The 23,012-nt window shown below is 45.8% G+C and overlaps 1 protein-coding gene across 1 annotated transcript in view; it reads right to left on the bottom strand.

The window, feature by feature from the left end:
- The window catches only part of PPFIBP1 (PPFIA binding protein 1), a 140,038-nt gene that overhangs the window by 56,590 nt on the left and 60,436 nt on the right, over positions 1-23,012 (bottom strand). The window contains exons 2-3 of the mRNA XM_074167401.1: positions 3,808-3,969; positions 663-868 (exon numbers count right to left, since the gene is read on the bottom strand). Of these exons, the coding sequence (XP_074023502.1) occupies positions 663-868; positions 3,808-3,871 (270 nt within the window). The 5' untranslated portion in view covers positions 3,872-3,969. The remainder of the gene's footprint in view (positions 1-662; positions 869-3,807; positions 3,970-23,012) is intronic.

Below are 23,012 nucleotides of genomic sequence, written 5' to 3'. Positions count from 1 at the left end.
CGTAACCCACCTTCTGATAAGCACAACGTTTTATTTCCCAGCATAGTCTTCAGGTAGCCTCCACTCGAGCAATATTTTATTCTTTTGGAAAATTGAGGGTTGGGGAAAGAACAGTCTAATCAGGTATAATTTGGTGTATTTTTAAAGCAAGGGTGACAAAATCCCACAGATTCACAAACACAGAAAATGAAAACTTGGTTTGATTTCCAAGTTAAAGGGATGCTGAGCTTATACCACTCACTTCTGTTATAAACCAGGTAAGGAAGCTGAGTAGCAACACCGGTCCCTGTGCTGCCAAAAAATGCTTTTGAGTGAAAATTTCATATTGAAAACAGCATTGTTCCCCCCATTTAAGTGTCTAATTCCTATAAATATGTCTTGCCCAAAACTCTTGAGATAAAACTCCCAATTACCGAAAATTTTTTGCTCCCCAAAAAGAGGCACGGCGATACATCAAAAAACGCACAGGTCAACCCACTGCGCAAGGCACTTGAGCTACAGCTTTTATGAGTCCCCACAGAAGCATCTCCAAACCAAAATACCTTCCCTTACCTCTCTGAAACTTGCTCTAAAACTGCAGAAACCGCAGCCCTGCTGCCTGAGCTGGGCCGGCTAACGGTACAGAACAAGCACAGCATGAGTGAAACAAGGCCAGACCGTACCATTTGACTTTGGAGCCATTCGATCAGAGCTTCTGCTGTCGAGTCTGGGATCTGGCAGCGCAGTCCCTCTCTCTCGTCCGCTTCCATCATCTCCAGCAAGCCCCGCAAGTCCTCCACCAGGTGCAGCGCCCGCAGACCCCCCATGAAGGGGGAAGAGGGAGACTGGCAGTCCAAGATCCCATTGGAGTAATCCAGCACCTTTGAACCTGGAGGGAGAAAAATCACACAGGGTCAGGCAGGAGGCGAGCAGGTCAGACACACAGCAAGGCTGAGAAAGCCGGGTGGCGTTTGCTCCTGGTCGGGCATTTATCCGAACGGAACTCAGCGCTGGTGCTCGATTCTACCCGCACCACGCAGCAATCCAGAGAAGGGCAAGCCCTTGCTGGTAGGCTACGTGGAGAGAAGCTCCAGCAGGAAGGAGGTGGGCTGATCCGACAGAGGACGTGTACGCCACAACCGTATCCACAAGTTCAAGACACGGGCTGGGCTCCTGCTCCCTAGTATGTATCGGAGGCAGAAAGTCCTGCAGACGGAACGGGCTCGGCTAAAGCAGTCACCCTGTCACCCTACAACTGGAATACTGTGTCCAGTTCTGGGCTCCCCAGTTCAAGAGAGACAGGGAACTACTGGAGAGAGTCCAACATAGGGCAACAAGGATGATTAAGGGACTGGAGCATCTCCCTTACGAGGAAAGGCTCAAAGAGCTGGGGCTCTTTAGCCTGGAGAAGAGAAGGCTGAGGGGAGACCTTATCTATGTTTACAAGTACCTAAAGGGTGGGTTGCAGGAGGATGGAGCTGGACTCTTTTCAGTGGTTTCCAGTGACAGGACGAGGGGCAACGGGCACAAGCCGGAACATGGGAAGTTCCATTTAAATATGAAGAGAAACTTCTTTCCGGTGAGGGTGCCAGAGCCCTGGAACAGGCTGCCCAGGGAGGTCGTGGAGTCCCCTTCTCTGGAGATCTTCAAGACCCACCTGGATGCAGTCCTGAGTGATGTGCTCTGGGCAGCCCTGCTTTAGCAGGGGAGTTGGACTAGAGGATCTCTAGAGGTCCCTTCCAACTCTGACAATTCCCTGATTCCTGTAGGGATGGCATGAACCAAGTCAGACACTGAGAGTGTCCAGAGGAAACCATGCTCTGCATTTTTCATGTACGAATATGTTATGCTGCTCCAAGGCACTCAAAATTTTTTAAAAGAATAAAGAAAAATACAAAGGTAAAGAAGAAGACCAAATCACTTCTACACAATAACAAATTTTAAACCAGTTTGCTATGGTAGCACTGACATCAGCATGGTAATAAAGAGAAAAATTTCTTCCTTGCTTATGCAAATACGCACTCACATATTTGACCTACATTAAAAGTTGCTATATATTACATAAGAAAGGAAACTATGAATTCAGGATTAAGGCTGATTTAAGTCAACCTAGCTAATTCCAACTATAATTTCAGCACACCTTAATACTGTAATGCCTTAGCACAATGCGATGTGTTTGTGACAGAGCATCATTTGTACTGTCAGCTTTTGGAAACTCCAGTGATATGCCAGATATGCACTTCCACGAACTCTCATTCATCTCATCTGGAAAGTCACAAAACCGCAAGTATTCTGCTAATTCCCTTTGAAAAAAAATAAGAGAAAAATCCCCGCAACAAGATAAGAGTTTACATCTCTTTGGTATATTACTTTATAGGTCTGTTCAAGACATATGGATAAATGAAATATTGAAATCATAGAATCATAGAATGGTCAGAGTTGGAAGGGACCTTAAAGATCATCGAGTTCCAACCCCCCTGCCATGGGCAGGGACACCTCCACTAGAGCAGGTTGCTCAAAGCCCCATCCAGCCTGGCCTTGAACACTTCCAGGGATGGGGCAGCCACAGCTTCCCTGGGCAACCTGTTCCAGTGCCTCACCACCCGCACAGGAAAGAATTTCCTCCTAATATCTAATCTAAATCTCCCCTCTTCCAATTTAAAACCATTACCCCTTGTGCTGTCACTACACTTCCTGACAAAGAGTCCCTCTCCGGCTCTCCTGGAGGCTCCCTTCAGATATTGGAAGGCTGCTATGAGGTCTCCCCGGAGCCTTCTCTTCTCCAGGCTCAACAACCCCAGCTGTTGTAATTTAAACATCCCAACACCACATTTTATTTTTATATTAAACCTCATTCTGCCATAACCAACTAAGGCTCTTGGAAACACAGACACACGATCGGATCCAAATACCAGTATCTACTTATGGAAATTACTAAAGTCACAGCTTATATGTATTTTTAGAGATCCTTATGATCCCGCTGAATCCACTTTACATGTATTCCTGCTATGCGTCATTAATATCCTTAGGAAAACTGCAGAGAAAAGTTATTGTTCAAACGAAGTATGCACTGCATGATGATTTTTTTTTCCCTAATGGAAATTAGTTTTAACTATTAAACACTTTATAACTGTGTGGCTACCCTTGCAGAATATTTTTTCAGTTTGGGCAGCTGTTTGCATAGTTCTGCTGGAACAGGATTAAACTATTAACTTCTTGCTGCTTTGCTCTTCCATGTTGTATACCTAAATTATTTTCAAACTCGCTACACTCAAACGCAGAGGTTGTACACCTTGTGATGCCTCTCCTTGGTCCACTTACAATTTACAGGTACTTATAAAAATCTCAAATGTCCAAAGCAGGTCCAAAGCAAATGTTTTGACCCAGAGCATTCTAATTTTGAAAAAAGGAAAATTCAATTCATGCTTTAACTCTGTAGACTTGAGAGAAGTTCAGAGTAGCCACCATCAAGCAAACTTACTCTTCCTGCCTTGCAGCAGCTCTTTAAACACACTTAGCCTGATTTGAAATGTGCCTTGTCCTTGGCTTTCATGGCCCCGTGTGCACCAGCTGAGCTGCATCACTCAGCCACTCTGAGCAGCCATTTTGATAGAGGGTTGGAGAAAACCTGCAATCCATGTGGCTGGGTCTGGGTGTCAAGAGTCTGTGCAATCCATCCACTCCCATTTATTTGTAATCTCTAAACCATAACGGAAGACACCAAACACAATTACCAGCACATTCCCTTCTCAGCCTGAAGCTCTGCTCTCCAGGTATGGGAAAGGAGGACCAAAACAGCTAAATGAACAGGCTGCTTTAAGTGTTTACCTGCTATAATGCCATCCATCTGCTCCAGGGCCGCAGCAAGCATGTCACTTGCATCACTCATCATCTTCTCTCTTCTCAGGAACGATCTCCAGCTACACCATAAGGAGCAGTAAAACGCTGGTAGCGTGAGTTGGATCCAGAGCCTCAAGTCTCCAATTTAACCTGCAAAAGAGAATTTCGTTTCACTGCATTTTCTCTGAACTCGGACACCACCATTGCCAGACCAGCAGGAAGACTGGGGCCTTTTGCTAAGCAAAACAAGACTTGGAGGTGCTCGCCACCAAGCATGAACTGGCCTCAAAGAATCAAAGCATCGACCTGATGACCCAGTTCCTACTGTTAGCCCATGGCCTGCTCTGCCCGCAGGTCCACGCCACTGAAGGGGCATCCCATAGAGCACCTCAGAAATCCCCCATAGCACTTCAGGGAAGCTCACATAGAAGACACAGGTCTTCTATTGCTAAAAAGAAGTTGCAACTCAGCAATAAACCATGTGTCTACCTGCTGTATTTTTTCTCCCAAAGAATCTGAGGGTATAGAAAAAGCGGAGTCTGACCATTTGCCCAAGATTTGTGGATGTGTGACAATCCAGAAGTCCCAGACATGCAACTGTTTGCCTACAGGCAGGGTATCTCAAACGCCCACGAGTCACTGGGTGTAGCACGCACGCTATCCCTACGAAGACTCTGCTCTAAGCTTAACGGAGATTCACAATGATGCAATCTGATCCTCCCCTCAAACTTTTGGAAGGCAGAAATGGTTCCCAGAGGAGTATTTCCAGAAGACTCTGGAAAAGCGAACCTGCCTACTGTGCTGCCTGGGCAGGTGAACTAGTAGACCTGAAATCCCAATGGGCTACAAGTCAAGCATGTACATAGGTACCCTGCTGAAGTAGAGCTGCAGAGGTCAGAGGCATCCTGATTCCTCCATCCCAGCACAACGGACACACAAGCCATTGAAACAGCCCAGATTGTGACGGCATTCATCTAGGAGACGTGAGACTAATTCTGCTAAAAATACAGTTAGGGAACAAAGCTAAACAAATGCCAGGAAGGAAAATTCACAGAATCAGGGAATTGTCAGAGTTGGAAGGGACCTCTAGAGATCATCTAGTCCAACTCCCCTGCTAAAGCAGGGCTGCCCAGAGCACATCACTCAGGACTGCATCCAGGCGGGTCTTGAAGATCTCCAGAGAAGGGGACTCCACGACCTCCCTGGGCAGCCTGTTCCAGGGCTCTGGCACCCTCACCGGAAAGAAGTTTCTCCTCGTATTTAAATGGAACTTCCCATGTTCCAGCTTGTGCCCGTTGCCCCTCTTCCTGTCGCTGGAAACCACTGAAAAGAGTCCGGCTCCATCCTCCTGCAACCCACCCTTTAGGTACTTGTAAACATAGATAAGGTCTCCCCTCAGCCTTCTCTTCTCCAGGCTAAAGAGCCCCAGCTCTTTGAGCCTTTCCTCATCAGGGAGATGCTCCAATCCCTTCATCATCTTACTTGCCCTACGTTGGACTCTCTCCAGTAGTTCCCTGTCTCTCTTGAACTGGGGAGCCCAGAACTGGACGCAGTATTCCAGTTGTGGCCTCACCAGTGCCGAGTAGAGGGGGAGAATGACCTCCCTCCAACTACTGGCCACACTTTTCCCTATGCAGCCCAGGATCCCAGTGGCCCTCTTGGCAACAAGGGCACATTGCTGGCTCATGGAAAGTTTGCTATCCACCAGGACTCCCAGATCCTTCTCCTCAGTGGTGCTTTCCAGCAGGTCCACCCCTAACCTATATTGGTGCCTGGCATTCTTCCTCCCCAGGTGTTGGACCCTACACTTGCCCTTGTTGAACCTCATGAGGTTCTTCCCTGCCCAGCTCTCCAGCCTGTCCAGGTCACGCTGGATGGTGGCACAGCACTCTGGAGTGTCGGCCAGTCCTCCCAGTTTGGTATCATCAGCAAACTTGCTGAGGATACGCTCTGTCCCCTTGTCCAGCTCATTGATGAAGATGTTGAACAGGACTGGGCCGAGTATTGACCCCTGGGGGACACCACTGGTTACAGGCCTCCAACTCGACCCTGCTCCATTAATCACAACCCTCTGAGTTCTGTCACACAGCCAGCTCTCAATCCACCTCACTGCCCCCTCATCTAACCCACACTTCCTTAATTTTCTAATGAGGATGTTATGGGAGACAGCGTCAAAAGCCTTGCTGAAGTCAAGGTAGATGACATCTGCTGCTCTCCCCTCATCCAGCCATCCAGTTATAACATCATTCGCCTTAACCTTTTGCGTATCCTGCCATTTGACTTTTGTATCAGGCTGACTGCTGCTGACGTTTGCCCCAACATAAGCAATTAAGAAAGTTGTTCACAGTATCTCTGGCCTAAGTCCTGGAAAAGACCAAAAAACAAACCGAAACAAAAACTCACGTTATGAACTGATTTTTCCCTCCTACAAGCCACCTTATTGGTATGACCCAGCTGGGAAGCAGCTCTTATTGGAGGTTGCCTGTTAGCTTTGCTGAAATGCTATCCTTAAAATGCCAGCAAACATTTCATCTTCCTTATCAAAACTTTTATTACATGAAGTAGGCCCAAACCCTAGGGTAACTTTTGAACAACAGCACAAAGACAACTGCGCTTTTGGCAAACGCCTCACTTTTACTATTTAGTTGCCAGAGTTAGAAAAGCCAGGAGAACTTCAGAAAGTCAAAACACCTCTAAGTTAAGGTGTTGCAAATCTTTAAAAATGCAGTAGCATCTTAACTGAAGACTTCCAATCTTCAAGGAAGAAGCCCCCGATTTTAAACACAACGTTAAATATTAAACTTCAAGTGGTACAACACCTGCCATAATACACAGAACCTACAAGATATTTGGTCCGGTGCCTCTATGCCTGATAAAAAATGAGCAGAAAATGCAGCTTTTGCAAACACATTCACTTGGACAATACCGCAAGACAGTCTTGGTTTTTCTCCTTTAGGATTTCCTGGCCCCGATAGTCAGATCCTGCTCAAAGGAACCTATCTCTGAACACAGAGTGTGAACTATCTGCGGTGGGTTTCCCTCTGAAGGCAAAGAGCACACAGAGAAAGCCAAGGGCGGCTGCTGCCCCAGGCCAAACACCAGTTCCTCACAGCTCTAAGTGGAAAATGACCAACACCGCAAAGGACCCACAATTAATGTTTGAGAATCGGGAATGCTCCTCATGGGGGAAGTAAAGAACACAAAGCCAGACTCTTCTCAATGACACCCAGTAACATGACAAGAGCCAATGGGCACATTAAAATGCAGAAAACTCCACTTAACCATTAAAAAGGGGAAAAAAAAAGGCTTAAATTTTTTCTTAAAAAGCTTCTTACTGTGAGGATGGCAAGCACTGGGAAGAGTTGCCCTTTTGGGGTCTCCATCCTTAGAGCTACTCACAGTCAGACTGGATCCTGCAAGGCACAGCCTGCCCTGGGCATCCCTCCTTTGGGCAGGGGATGGGCTGGAGACCTCCTGAGGAGCCTTCCCACCTCGGCCATCATTGAGCTCAGCACAGCTCACTGCCAACCACTGAATACAGTACTGAGGAGGCCGCCTAGAAAAGCCAAACTTCAGGCTAAAAATGTGCTAAGGAACAGAGCACGCTCTAATCACGTTTGTTCACAGTGCACCCTTTGTTACTCAACTTCTGTCTAGGAGAGACATTCATTCGGGGTAAGGAACTGCTAATTTACATTTGCACAATAAAGTCATGGCTCACAAGTACCGAAAAACCACCAATCCTGCACTTCATCCAGGCACAATCACTCCTCATATTTCCAAAAAAAAAGCATGCATTGCTGCTCCTAAACAAGGGTTTTGTCCACGGTTATCAAACATCCCTAAGACAGCTCTACTGAAGGGAGCAGCAATGGCAGATGGTGGTACCAACAGCATCCTGGAGACCTCCAGCATTTACCCCACTGTTATCAGGTCCTACCTCCAAGGAAGGAGAGACCTCAAGTCTGCTCAGTGCTTCTTCCACTGCTACTGCAAAAGGAGCTGTGCTGCCAAGAGCAGCACTGAGAAATTGTAAGATTAAATTTAGCGAAGCAAGACCTGGCAAACACACGGATCTCCAAAAACCCTTTCACCACTCACGGAGCATCTGTTAGCAGTCTGACCAAGCCTACAGCTGATAAACTTGGAGAGGTGAAATCACAGAATCTTCATGGTTGGAAGGGACCTTTGAGATCAGAGTCCAGCCACAAAAAAAAAAAAAAAAAGGAACCCAAAAAAACCCCCCCAAAAAACCAACCAACCAACCAACCAAAAAAAACCCAAACCAAAAAAAACCACCGCCACAAACAGACACAAACCAACAATCTCGGGCACTAGAGCACGCCCTGAAGTGCCATGTCTACACGTTTGTTAAATACCTTAAAAAGGACAAAAAGCCCCCAAGCTGGAAATGACGCAACAAGATCCCATTTCCCTGGTTATTTGGTCCTAAAAGTGGTCACTGAAAACTAGCCTAGAACAGCACATCCTGCTGTGGCCACCTCCCCAGCACAGTGCATCACATCTAGCAATCGGGAAGTAAAACTGTTGTGATAGAAAAACACTACAGGAGGCATCCTTCCCCAGCGAGGGCACAGAATCGCTTTTATTCTTCGCACACCATCACCATCACACGCAGGCAATGGATGGGGGGGGGGGTGAACAAAAAAACCCCATACACCAGTGGACCAAAGAACCAAACTGCATTCAACAAGAAAAGCCAACGACTTGCGGGAGGAAGAGGGTGGAAAGGGGAGGTGCAGAGGGAGTCAAAGAAACACAATTATTAGATGGAAGTCATAAATCAGCAGCGGATTATAGGAAAGAGGACAATACTGAAACACCAGTGGATTAATCCCCAGGGCATGCTGAGGGGCAGAGAAACTGCCTCTGACTTCACAAACTTTGAGAGACGCCTCGGCTGACCGCTAACACAGCAGAGCTCCCCCGACGTGTATGCTCCTTTCTTTACTCTTTGCTTTTTATAGCTTTGGTCTAATAGAATTAAAACCTAAGAGAAAACTCAAGGCTTTGAGGTTTTTTTGTCGGCAGTGACTAAGGAAAACCCTGCAGTCGGGTAACGCGAACGGAAATCCATCTTGGAGAAGTGCTACTGAGCTCCTTAGGAAAATAAGGAATAGCTAGTATTTCAGATGATGTCAAGCAGTCTAAATTCCTCTCATCCACAAACGCAGAAGGGGGGGGGGGGGGAGGATGAAAATAATTTTAACACAGATGGATCTATGACATGGCAGATGAATGAGAAGAAACCAAGGTGCACCCAGGAGACATATGCACAGAATCCACCCGTGGCATAACGCCCATCAAGAGCACACCTGGGAAGAAAGTACTGACAGCACCCCTCTCTGTCAGACCGTAATAAGTTTTCTCTGGCTTTCCAAGAAAATGACAACACTTACCTTCCTGAGCGCACAATCAGCGCAAGATGGGGCAGAGGGGGTGTTTTTACAGAGGCAGATCCCCCTTTTTAGAGCTCCCAGCTGAACACCTTGCTCACGCCGACAAGAACAAGCGTTGCTTCATCAAGGCTGTATTTACAATCCATCATTAAAAAAATTTACAAAAAAAAAAAATAAAAAAAAACAAAAACAAACGCAGCTATCTCCACCACCAGTTACAATTAAGCTTATCACTTAATTGACATTTCTACCGCATCCCCGGCTGTCACAGAGACAACGTTATTTGGTCTTACTTGTTTCACATCCCTTCCTCTGGTTCAAACGCACCAGCCGGTTGCTAGGGCTGTGCTGTTCACTTTTCAGTAGGTGGAGATTTTTTATTTTTATTTTTGAATGACATACAAACCCTCTGGCTACAGCGCTAGTGAAAATGTATTCCAAACGGCTTACAGAGAAAACAAAACACTGCCCTGTAAAAAAATCCAAGGAAAGATAAAAAAAAAAAACCGAGGGGCTTTCTGAATCGGAACTGCAGCCTGCTGGATGCAAACAGGAAAGCTGCTTGAATATGCATTTCAAAATCAGATATTTAATTAAGACGGCAGCCTTTAAAAAAAACACAACGGTGCTTAAACATTTTACGTATGTAGGAAATTATAGTTTCCCCACCCAGAAGCTCTCTAAGTTACAAACAACACAGAGACAGGCATCTAGAGGCAACATCTTCAAGCCTTTTTTTAATTTATTTTGAGGTGGTATCATTCTGGGCATCCACCGGCAGAACACACCATGCTTTAAAACCCCGAGGTTCGCAGAACTGAGGCGAATCGGCTGCTGGCCAGCAAGTCTGAAGGCCAAAAGGACACACTGTGCCCCACATCCAGCCTCTCTGGGGAAGGGCCGGGGTTGTCCTTTGGTCCCACTCGCCTTCCTCTTTGAGCACACGCTCTGCAAACACTCAGCGTTTCTGAAGAAAGCATCAGCTACGGATTATTTTTATAATATGATGCAATAAGATGGACGACTTGAGTTTCCCAGCTCTCCCGTTCCTACAAAACACTCCTTAAATCCGAAAATTCTGATACACAGGAATGAAAACTCTTGATTAGGGTTTGTTCTCAAGAGCTGTAGAGAATTAAAAAAGGACCCCCCCCAAGAGCAAGCTGTTACCCCAAAGCAGTCTACCACAAAAATACAATTAAAAGCTAACAAACTGCAGATGTCTTTTACAGGGAAGGTGGAGGGAAAGAAACCTGTTCCACAGCAAAAGAGAGACCCCAAATTTCACCTTGCCGTCAAAATTAACGTCCCTGCATTCTTGGTCCTACACGTATGAGACCACTCTCAGAAGTCTGAAGCATCTTCTGGACTCGTCTGTCTTGCCTCACAATGCTGAAACAACACATCCTCAGCAATTAATTTTACAAGGTAGCTCTCTATTTCACGAAGATAAATGCCATTTCAGGCACATTATTACATCTGTTCGTGCCATGAACACACAGAGACTTAAATGCAGAACACAGTTCAATCGCAAATAAAATAGGCTTCAAATGAATTCAGTCTAAATTTCTGGCATGATTTCTCACGGGATGTTTTGAAGATACTCAAGTACAGTGCCACCAGTCAGGAGCATTTTAACACTTAATAATGAATATATTCAGCTAATTTACACTAGGAGTCATTAACGTTTCTTTTAACATAAAAAAAAGGACTCCATTTCATACATTCCAGGCCTGAAACAAGAAACTAAAAAAGAAAATGGATCCTTGTTGAATATATTGCCCTTGGTGTTTCGTAAGGGAAGAACAAATGAAATTTAGAAAGTAAAATGAAGAATGCTGGATATATCATAACGGGAATAGCGTAAAGAAATATCTTAGCGGAAGGCAGCGACAGGAAACTAGTTAGGTCCCAAACGTGTTTTGAGCCACATAATTCAGAGGTTGCCCCCCTTCCCTGAGGAGGAGCCCCGCGTGGAGGCAGGTCCCTCTGCTTGGGTCCCTCCGGGCACAGGGACACCTCCCTGGCAGCTCCTCCTGGCAAGCACCTGCGCTCTCCTGCCCCGCCATGGCTGAACAGCCATTACACGGGTCACGGAATCACGGAATTTTCAGAGTTGGAAGGGACCTCTAGAGATCTTCTAGTCCAACTCCCCTGCTAAAGCAGGATTGCCCAGAGCACATCACTCAGGACTGCATCAAGCTCTGCTTTCTCCATACAGACCCTGCTTGCTTCTCCCCAGCCTGTCAGTACTTCCAGAGCTCAGCCTCTCTCATCCTCCTGGAGAGCTCCATGGATTTTAAGTCCAGTTTCCTTTCTGCAAGAGGAAAGAATGTAAGAGATGCTTTAGAGAGCACGTAAGTTCTCACGTTGTCCTTTACTCCTCTGTGCCGCTGGAAAGGAAAAAATCACCCAGTTCACGCAAATGGGGTCAAAGCAAGGAAGCCTGGTGAGACCAGGCATGTCCTCTGGCTGGTCCTTCCACGTGCAAGTCCTCCACTTCGGGAGGGTGGCCACAAGGAGCCCCGTCCCCGCAGCAGCAGCCCAGCGGGACCAGGCTCAGGGCTCCTCCAGCCTGAAGGTTCCGCACCCTCCAAGAGCCCAACGCCCAACCGTGCAGAAAGGATAAACACTATTATGAATGAAAAACAATGCAAACGTTGGCAAAGGCTTAAACTGATAATGGCTATTTATGTTTTTATATAGAAATAAATTTCCTCTAGAATTTCCTGAACTCTAGTTGATGACATGAAAGCAATACTGTACTTGTATTGGACTACAAAAAATGCAACAAATGTCCTTTTTTTCCCTGATTCTAGATACTTTCTTTGTTCCCTGAATTTCATTATTGTTTTATTATAAAACAAACATTATTTATTTTCTATAACTGATAAAAATGAACGGAAGCACACTGTGGCTGAAAGCCTATCCTACAGTACGTAAGAAATGTCTTGAAATAAAAGGTATCGAGCCACGGAAAAGACTTAGAAGTATTTTAAGAGCATAAAGCACGAAAGTCCTTCCAAGAGATAAATGTTTGCACCTGGGAAAACCTTACCTCAAATCACACAACAGCATTTGCTATCACCCAGCTTAGCTGTGTTCTGCACTTTGCCTTAAAATTCGTCGAACGCCTTAGTCGTGACGCAAAAGCTAAGCCCCAACAAGATAAGCATCCTTCAGACACTTTGACAGACAGATACACAGCAAACAGCTTATAAATACCCAAAAGTCTCCGAGTCGAGGTTTATTGCTCAGATTCATACCCTATTACAAAAAACAAACCATTTATTTTGGTCTGCAGGATCGAAATCGTTCTGGTTGCTTATCTCAGCTACCCTATTCTCCAGCAGCCTTTTGTTTTTGTTGTTTTTTTTTTAATTAAAAGAAATTTTAAAAACACAGCAGGTGACAGGTCACGTTGTTTTGTGATGCACGAGTGAGCTCTGTGATCGCTGGATGACAGAGATGCAGCCGGAGCAGCAGTACCTCACCGGCAAATACCTATCTGCAAACGCTCTTCAGAATGACTTTCACTCTTTGCTCACAAGCAACCCACGGTCAGATGAAGGCTTACAAAAAAAACCCCACAGATATTGCAGAGGGATCTGGACAGGCTGGATGGATGGGCTGAGACCAACGGGATGAGGTTCAACAAGGCCAAGTGCCGGGTCCTGCACTTGGGTCACACCAACCCCATGCAGTGCTACAGGCTTGGGGCAGAGTGGCTGGAGCTGCCCGGCAGAAAAGGACCTGGGGGTGTTGGTGGACAGCCGGCTGAACATGAGCCAGCGGTGTGCCCAGGTGGCCAAGAAGGGCAACAGTATCTTGGCCTGTATCAGGAACAGTGTGGTGAGTAGGACTCAGGAGGTGATCGTCCCCCTGTACTCGGCACTGGTGAGGCCCCACCTCGAGTGCTGTGTCCAGTTTTGGGCCCCTTCCCACAAAAAAGACATTGAGGGGCTGGAGAGGGTCCAGAGAAGGGCAACGGAGCTGGTGAGGGGTCTGGAGAACAAGTCTTATGAGGAAAGACTGAGGGAGCTGGGGGTGTTCAGCCTGGAGGAGACTGAGGGGAGACCTTCTCACTCTCTACAACTCCCTGAAAGGAGGGTGTAGAGAGGTGGGGGTTGGTCTCTTCTCCCAGGTAACAAGTGATAGGACAAGAGGAAATGGCCTCAAGTTGCACCAGGGGAGGTTCAGGTTGGATATTGGGAAGAATTTCTTCATGGAAAGGGTTATCCAGCCTTGAAATGGGCTGCCCAGGGCAGTGGTTGAGGCACCATCCCTGGAGGTGTTCAAAAGATGAGTTGACATGGTGCTTGGGAATATGGTTTAGTGCTGGTGGTTTGGGGTTTTTTTGTTGTTTTTTTGTTTGTTTGTTTTTTTAAGGTTGCACTAGATGATCTTAAAGGTCCCTTCCAACCTAGGCGATTCTGTGATCCTGTGATATACTTCACTTCAGGCAGTTCATGTTTTACTGGTTAACTATTTAGTAAACGCCTTCAACAACTCACCTTAGAGAGTCTGAGAAATCAGTATATTATTTTCTCACATGTTTTGTCTGGATCCACTGATTAGAAAAACAATTGCAATATTCATTCTTCCCTCCAAGACTGCGAATGCGAGCACGGAAATACCTCACATTCCCCAGCAACACGTTATTGACATGCTGTGGCCACAAGGCTATGAAACAAAAGAGGCACTGTTGGCTAAGAGTCCAAAAGCTAGTTCTTAAAAATACCTTAAGAACCACCAAATCCTGAGCACAGACCCACGTTTAGATCCGATTTCATAGCCTGTGCTGCTTTCTTTTAATGGGCTGGATCCAAAGATCAGATTCACAAACTTTCAGATTTGAAAGGGTTTGGCTTTAGATTTTGGACCTTCAAGTCAAAGACTTTCCAGATCTACAATTTCAGTGTTGGCAGCGCACAAAGCAAAAGTAGAGGGCACCCACCATCAAAAGCCCAGAAAGTAAATAAAATCTGTTTAGCTTGAACAGTATTTTTATACATATCTGTAAAAAAACAACAGAAAAAACAATACCTTGTAATGCTGCAGCATCAACTGTTACATGGGGAAAATCTGCATATAAATTCCCAGCATTACATGCTATCTATCTGCCTCCAGTTTTGCTATCTTAAGATTTCCTTTTCAGCAGGAACGGGTAAAAGAAGAGTGTGATATCTGAAGTACACACTTGGTACATGAGTCTTCAAAAAACAGAGGTATCCTCATGGCATCTGAGAACTTGAGGTTGCCAGTACAACCACCGCACCCCTGGTAGACTCACAATCCCCTGATACAGCACGATTCGCCGTTTCTCTCCTCTTAGTGTTTTAAAAACTAAGCAGGGCAAAATTGAACGTGCTTGAGTCCCAGAACAGGACAGAATTTTAAACAGAAAAATATAGGGGGAGTAAGTGAAAAATAATAAACTGTAGGCCAATTTTCACTCTTGTTTTCTCATGCTCATCACAAAAACACATGGACCCTTTCACTGTCTTTTCTCCTGAACTAAAGCCCTTTGCCAATAGCTCACACTGTGGCTTGGCCAACAACTTATGTTTAGGTAGTTCATCTGGGAATCTGAGAGTCTACATCAAGATAACCTGCTTTAGGCAGCACGTGACTTTAATCACTATTAAAAATGGACGTTCTACCTTCGAGATTCCTGAAATATCAGATGTAGGTACTATGTGCTTCAAAACTGGAATTAGAATCATAGAATCATCTAGGTTGGAAGAGACCCTTGGGATCATCGAGTCCAACCATCTACCCTACTCTACAAAGTTCTCCCCTACACCATATTCCCCAACACCACATCTAAACGGCTCTTAGACACATCCAGGGATGGTGACTCAACCACCTCCCTGGGCAGCCTGTTCCAATGCCCGACCACTCTTCCTGTGAAAAATTCTTTCCTAATGTCCAGTCTAAACCTACCCTGTTGGAGCTTGAAGCCATTCCCTCTCGTTCTGTCAATTAGTTCTCAGCTTTGAAAAGGCCCGAGTATTTCACATGCAAAACACATTCTGACACGTGCTTGCTTGTTCTCATCAAAGGCAAAGGCAGCAACCTTGGTGTTTTGCTATCCCATTGCCAGCTAGAGCAGTCACAGCTGAAGCCCCTGCAGAGCAATGCTCTCCCCAGCTGCAGAACAAGGAGACTCCTCTTGCCCAGAGAGTGCAGCGCTGCCAGGATGCTTTCCTCCTTCCCCTCAGGAGCATCCTCCCCTTCCTCCAGGACACAGCCTGTGTTTGCTGTCTACCTCCAGAGCTGCTTGTTCAAGCCCAGGGTGAAGAAGAGGCACTCACAGACGTGGCTTTTTCCCACCACTGCCCTTTCCACACTTTCTCTCAACCGGTTTCAGTCCCCCACGTCCCTTCCCAGAATACAATCTCCAGTCCCTAGGACAACACAGGTCCAAGTCCGATAACCAGGGATTTTGGTAATGCTGGGGTGAACAAAGCTTTTTTATTTATTTTCAGCCGGGGGCACAGTGCTGTTTATTTTGTCTTGCTTTTTCAACACCAAAGTTTCAGTGCCAAGAGATGAAGGACAAAAGCCGTGCGCCCTCAGTTAGAGAAAAGGGTCCATCTCTTCTCTTGTTAATGCTGCACTAGTGAGTAGCAAGGAAACAAACCCCCAAAAAACCCTCTCTTACTACAGTGCAACTTTAAGGAGCCATATGCCGACACTCAGCTTTGCTCAGCTGGGGAGCCATGTGTCCTGCCTACCCTTGGACCAGTCTTGCTTCTCAGTACAAAGGCAATTTTGCAGCTAGGACGCAGAAACCAGCTCTGCGACTGCCCCGCAGCATCCGATGCTGAACTGCTGGAGCAGGAGAAGGCTTTTATTCAGTTCCATGTCACCATGCCAGAGGGACCTTCGCTCCGCGTCCTGAAGCTGGGTAAGTGCATCATCCATGGGGGCAAAGAGCCCCTGGTTCTTGCGATGAGACCTCAATGCATGGGAGGCGGTCCCCATCAAAACCCTACCCATGTGGGCATGGTCTCCATGAAGGAATGTGATGAGCTGTTGGGGGATCTCCCCATGCAAAGACACCTTTTTGGGGGCTTTGACAAACTTGAACAAAGGAAGTTCCATCTAAACATGAGGGGGAACTTCTTTCCTGTGAGGGTCCAGAGCCCTGGAACAGGCTGCCCAGAGAGGTGGTGGAGTCTCCTTCCCTGGAGACATTCAGAACCATCCTGGACATGTTCCTGCGCAACCTGCTCTAGATGGACCTGCTCTGGTAGGAGGGTTGGACAAGATGATCTCCAGAGGTCCCTTCCAACCCCATATCATTCTGTGATCCTGTGATTCTCTTGTTGCTCACTCCTTTTTCATGAAAGACCGCAGTTGGTTGTTCAGTATAGAGATATTGTCTTCTCCATCCCATCTCAACCTCTCCTCCTCTTGTCAGACTGACAGTTCCTCATCATCCCTCACAGAAAGGTGTTTTCATGCCCTGGTGCCCTTTGTCCTCCAGCATCATCCAAGGCTAAAAAACTCAGTGGCGCAGGGACTGAGCTGTGCCTGGAGCTCAGAGGAGCTCACAAGAGAAAGGTGCTAGGGGAATTGAATCAATGAGGGGGTGGGCTGGAGGGCTACAGTCTTGGGGCCTGGGTGGTACTGAAGAGTAGAAGGGCTTTCACCAGCAAGGTGCAGGGAAGCAACAGGTCAGCATCAAGCCAGAGCTGTGACCTCTGAAGGAACAGAGCATGAAGCAAACCTGGTCCCAGCCCTACTGTCTTCCCTTTCTTCTGCAGCAGGAAGAGGAGGGAAGCTTGGGAGAAAGGAGGTGGCAGAGGAAAAAGTGATGACTTTCTGTTTCTTCTCCAGTAAGAGAGAAAGACCTAGGGATGGAAAGGAGCAAGCAGCCACTCTCCATCCTGTGGCCAAGCCTCTGTGCATATGTAGGAGAAGGAAACACCCCACCCATCATCACCCATGGCCCCATTAGCAAGATGAGCAGAAAGTGCCAGCTTTACAACAGAGGAAGATGCAACTCATGAGATGAAGAATCATCTTAGCAGTCAAAAAATTAAGATATACTTGCATCAACGCACGTTTGATGCCCAACTGGGGACAGAACTCCAGTTGCTACAAACCTACCTAGATTTCTGTGGGATAATAAGGTTACTGAGACTGAGTTTAGTTGGTACAGATGATCTGCTAAGTGTGAAACAGTATTTTTTTTTAATTACTTCGAACAATGAAAAATGCCTGTTTCATTAGAGAGAGCGATAAACCGTGGTTTATTACTGACCTTACTAACAGTAGGCTGCCTTTAGTAGACAGGCCTATAATGCACTACAATGAAGAATGAAATAACTTTTAAGAAGGGTACGAGAAAGTTTACAACCCAGTTGCAGCAGTACAGTGCGAATACACCTATAAACCACCAGGTTTGGGTACCCAGAGCAGTCTAACCAAAGCCAAGGGGCTGCAAAGCTTTCTCACGCGACAGGATAGCAGTGGACGGGTTAGCACACACTCTGTGCTGCCCAGGCCAGCGGGGCCATGATCCAAGTCAAGAAGTCTGAAGCAAACTTAGGCGTAGTTAAATCGTACAACAACAATAATGTAGAAATACCGTCCTGTGCAAGAGCTGAATCGCCAGTCTACGACTCTGATATGCCCCTCAGGTCTGCAGACTCTGCTGGAAAGCTAGCTTTATCACCGCAAACCTCGCAATGTCCGATTTCTCCCAAAACTCAAGACCTTACGGGGAAGTAATTCCGCTAGGATCTTAGCCTTCATTAAGAAAGAAAAAAAATACTGTTGTGCCATGTGACTGCTGAAGGAAGTTTGATGTAATCTGAGAATATTCTGAAAGTCTGAACACAGGAAGCCCCTTATTTGACACATAATATAGTAAGGCATAGAAGGGATGTGCATGGGGGACGTGGGGGAAGCAGGATTGCTTGACTTTTTTCTTCTCCTTTTTTTTCTCTAAGTCTGCAATAGAAAAAAAAAACAAACAACAAAACAGCTTAGGCTGTTTAACTGTATCCGTTCCCTCAACCTTCAGATATAATCTAACTAAAGCTTCAAAAACAATACAAGTAATTTAATACTATTTTAATTAAAATTGTTTTTGTAACATAGAAAGACCAACAGTAACCTCACTGTTATTTCATAGTTGTATTGGGACAAAGCAGTTCTTGTGTAACTTCATAGTTTTCTAACTTTCTGAAGCCCCACTGTAACAGAAGATAGCAAGGATGCAACAATACATTTCGGATTTAAAGCTGTGCCTAGCCCATGATTTACACACATCTAATTAGCTTCTCCTGCACATACACCCACCCACCCTTGAGCTCTGGGAACTGCTAATATAACTTCTGCAATTAAAAACTTTGATACCAGAATCCTTGTTTGCCAAAAGGAAAAAAAAACCAACCCTCTCCTCCAGCACAGCTTGGCATGTTTTTACAGGAGTGGATGCCCAACTGTAAAAAAGCTCAGATCCAAGATCTGAACTCTCCCGAAGTTCAAGATATCTATTAGAAATCTGTAATTCAGCACCCCATTGCCTCCCAAGGATCACCACGTCCCTAGTCCAGAAGACCACCTAATGCAAATCAGAAGTTTTAGGAGTTTAGAATCATAGAATCATGTAGGTTGGAAGGGACCTTCAAGATCATCTAGTCCAACCGTCAACCTAACTCTGACAAAAAAACCATCACTAAACCATGTCCCCCAGCACCATGTCAACCTGTCTTTTGAACACCTTCAGGGATGGTGCCTCAACCACTTCCCTGGGCAGCCCATTCCAAGGCTTGATAACCCTTTCAGTGTCAAAATTCTTCCTAATATCCAACCTGAACCTCCCCTGGCGCAACTTGAGGCCGTTTCCTCTAGTCCTGTCGCCCGGGACTTGGGAGAAGAGACCGACCCCCGCCTCTCCACAACCTCCTTTCAGGTAGCTGTAGAGAGCAATAAGGTCCCCCCCCCTCAGCCTCCTTTTCTCTAGGCTTTAACACAAGTGGTTTTATTTGGCCATACCCAGGGATCTCTGCTGGACATGGGGTAACAGTGCTGAACAGTCTCGTGCCGTAGCAGCGTTGTGCTGTGGTTTCCTTGTCAGAGACCACGGTAACTTCTTACTGCGTCACAGACATTGGTAAAGCAGACAGACAGGTGAAGGAACAGTTCAATGCATGCTAACTAGCAACACTCATAATGTTTTGCATGAGTTAATTACCCTTAGTATTTCCATACAAATGTTCCTCTGAATATATAATATCAAGATAAAACTTCAAAAACCTCAAGGGATCAGATACACTTTTAATGTTACACTTCTTTGAAGTACTTTCCCTTTATATTTCAACAACACTTCAAAGTTTTCCTACTTACATACAAATCAGACATCTGATGCTAAAAGAATCAGACGTTATAAGTGCTTCACACTTTTCCAACCTTTGGGTGGGGGGAAGACTCAGTCTTGTAGAAAGGTATATATTAACTATACGCCAATTCTCACTACACCAGCTGGCCAACAAGGAGTTCACGTATCAAAGCTCAAACAGAAGCGGGGTACGTCCCCAGTCCCACCTGTGACTGAAGATCCCGGTCCCAATGAACAACACAGGTTTAACCTGTAGGATGCAAATAGTCTTGCTGACATCAAGAGGGAATTTGTGATCAACAAAAGTGCCAAGTCCATGAAGGCCACAGGAGGGAAGAGGTTGTTCATGGGAAAAACTAAAGGTCCACCAGCACTGTCGAAGCCCTCATGAAGTTTAATAGGGGTGAGCTGATCATCTTCAGTGGTCTTCTTCAGAGGCAACGGGGAGAACTCAACAGGACTCCCAAAACACTGTGAAAGTTGCCAGTGAAAGGGAAAGGGGATTGCTAGCAAGATGTATCGGGTCTTTGTGCCTCAACCAAGGACCTCACTGGACCAGTTGAAAACAGACGGTCCTAGAGGTTATCTTCTATTACCATGTCAAAAAAAACCCCAAAAAAACCCCCAAACCCCACCCTAAATAAACTGAAGTAAACAAATCTTTTTCTCATCATCACCATAAACTAGCAGCTTCCTCCGCATATCATGTGAACGTCTGGGGCCAAATCCTTCGTGACATACATGGAGGCTCAGCAGTTAACCAGAAGAGATAAGTCTTGCTTGCTCTCAAACACTGAAGAAGTTCTGAAAGGTTTATTCTTGCTTCATATATAATAGTTCCATAAAAATAACTATTTTAAAACTATTGCCTCCATCACTGGAGGGACTATTTCTGGGGGGTTATAGCACTGCAGATTTTGTTTCCCGCTTGGACAGACTAGTGTGGGCTTGCAGAAAACACTGGGGATGCCAAGGTCCCAACTACGATGACCCTCCAATGATGTTAAGAAGGGAAAAGTACAACCAAAGCCATCAAGAATGTTTACTTTAGGTATACAACAGACTCCTGCCCCGTTTAAGAAAAGAAACATTGCTTATTTCAGGATATAGATCATCATACACCTTCCTGCAGGGGTCATGTCATAGCGCAGCTCCTCTCACGGACAGCTCTTCATTAACTTACCGCTCCCCAGTACCAGCCTGCGGCAGAGGCATGCAAGCAGCTACGTGAGGTTGCCTCTTCAGCCACCAGACAGAACCAGCGGGAGCTCTATATCTATACAGAATCATAGAATCATAGAATCATTCAGGTTGGAAAAGACCCTTGGGATCATCGAGTCCAACCATCTACCCTACTCTACAAAGTTCCTCCCTACACCATATCCCCCAACACCACATCTAAACAGCTCTTAAACTCATCCAAGGTTGGTGACTCAACCACCTCCCTGGGCAGCCCGTTCCAGTGTCTGAACATTCTCACTGTGAAGGATTTCTTCCTAATGTCCAGTCTAAACCCACCCTGTTGCAGCTTGAAGCCATTCCCTCTCGTTCTATCGCTATTTGCTTGCTTACTTACCTCCAACCACACACTGAGAAGCGACAACCGCATCAGTAAGCTAGACAATATATTTAAAAACAAACAAAAAACCCACCACCAGCACTTAACTAAATCCTTAGCAAGGTGAGGCAAGATGATAAGAGATAAACAGCCCTCCCTTTCCTTTTGTTGTCGACCAGAATCAAACTTTCCTCCTTTCCCTCCCCACTCCCTTCTTTAGTTTGAACAAGGAAGAGGTGTACTGCTCTTCTAGTACAAGTTCCAGAGCCGGGAACTCAAGGTGCTTTTGTCTCTCCTTTCATGGCCTAGGGTCACCAGACTTCTTCTTCACTTTCCCCAACTGTAAAACGGGGCAAAGAACAATGAGAAACTACTCCACCATGTTATAGAAATTATTCAATTCATAGCTGTATAGTTCTTTGAAGTTGCAAACATCTATAGGTATCTATATCTATATAGTGATGACTGCTCACAGAAAGGTCCACTGCTGCACCCACCCCCCTCCAGCGGCACTACCAAACCCTACAGTAATTACCCCCCCTCGCAGCACGAAAACTGCCACTGAAGCAGATGGATTAACCTACTTCAAGGTTTCGCTGGCAAGATGTAACTAGAATGATATTTTACTTCACAGAGGTTCAAGTCTTGCCGATGGACTCTGTTACTTTCGCAAACGAATTACTACGCATCTATCAACATGAGTGTGCTCGCCCCCCGGTACGCTACGCTTTTGCAAATACTGAAATACCTCGGCAAAACCGTGTAACTAAAACAACGCTGTTATTAGTGGCTTTCTAGCAAAGTCCAAAAAGAAAGCCTATAAGAAAGGTCTAATTGCTTAAATGCTACAAATGTCCCAAGGATCATAAAATGCATTCAGGTTTTTCATAGTATTTTAATGAAATATCAGTTCCTGCTCCTCTAACTTGACTTGCAGGCGAAATCTGCCATTTTAAGGAGATAATCTTAAGCAGCTTTCTGAGAAATGTCAGGAATACTAAATTTCCATTTCTGTGCTCTGGTTGTTTTTCCCCCCCTCCCTTAATATTCTATTTAAATTGTCTTTAAAAAGAAAGTAGAGTGCTATCCAAGATGAAGTAGCATGATGTGCTGTATTTTACAGACTGCAAGACCTGAATCGGTGCTAATTAAAAGCCTTCCAAAAAAGTAGTTTAATTCCCTGTGTTGCATTATTGTGTGTAAAAAAAGACGTGGGAAAATAACATGAACAAGACAACTTACTTAAACGGCACCCCATTTTTCTAAACCAAGTCCCAGTTACCAATGAAACAAGCGCTGATGTTCAGTCACACTTCTGGCATTTTTGTGCCCCTTTCAAAGCTTCTGCAAACCTACTTTGATGTTACTCAGGCAAAAGTTGCTTATGATTTATGGAAACTTCTTTGCTTAAGGAGAAGAAACCTCAACTTGCTGTTGCTACACTGCATTACCAACTCTGTCCACAGCGCTGGAGAGCATTCCCAGTTCTGCTCAGCCTCTTCCAACTCAGCACAGCCAAGAGGACAGACCCCTGGGCCAAATCCTGCGTCCTGTGTTGATGATGTAGGAGGCTCTTGCCGGGGCAGTGGTCTCACTGGAAGGAGATACCACCAGCGTTCGGGGAGTTTCTTTGCAAAGACTGACTTTTTCTGTGTTTCCTTGCTGCTTATAATTGGGCAGGACTGGGCTGCCCATGCTGCCTAACTACTGAACCAGAAGGAAAAAGAGCCAGAGGATGTCCAGGTATCAGAAAGAGGGGACCTAGCAGTGGAAGGGCAAAGGCAACATCAAAGAGGTGACCTTCCATGGAAGGAAGCGATTTAGCACGAGCGTGTACTCGACTGAGAAAAGATAG

Source organism: Numenius arquata, chromosome 2 (genome assembly GCF_964106895.1).
Source record: "Numenius arquata chromosome 2, bNumArq3.hap1.1, whole genome shotgun sequence".
Classification (NCBI taxonomy): Eukaryota; Metazoa; Chordata; class Aves; order Charadriiformes; family Scolopacidae; genus Numenius; species Numenius arquata.
The sequence above is the reverse complement of the archived record's forward strand: the minus strand, read 5'-3'. Positions and strand labels throughout refer to the sequence as shown.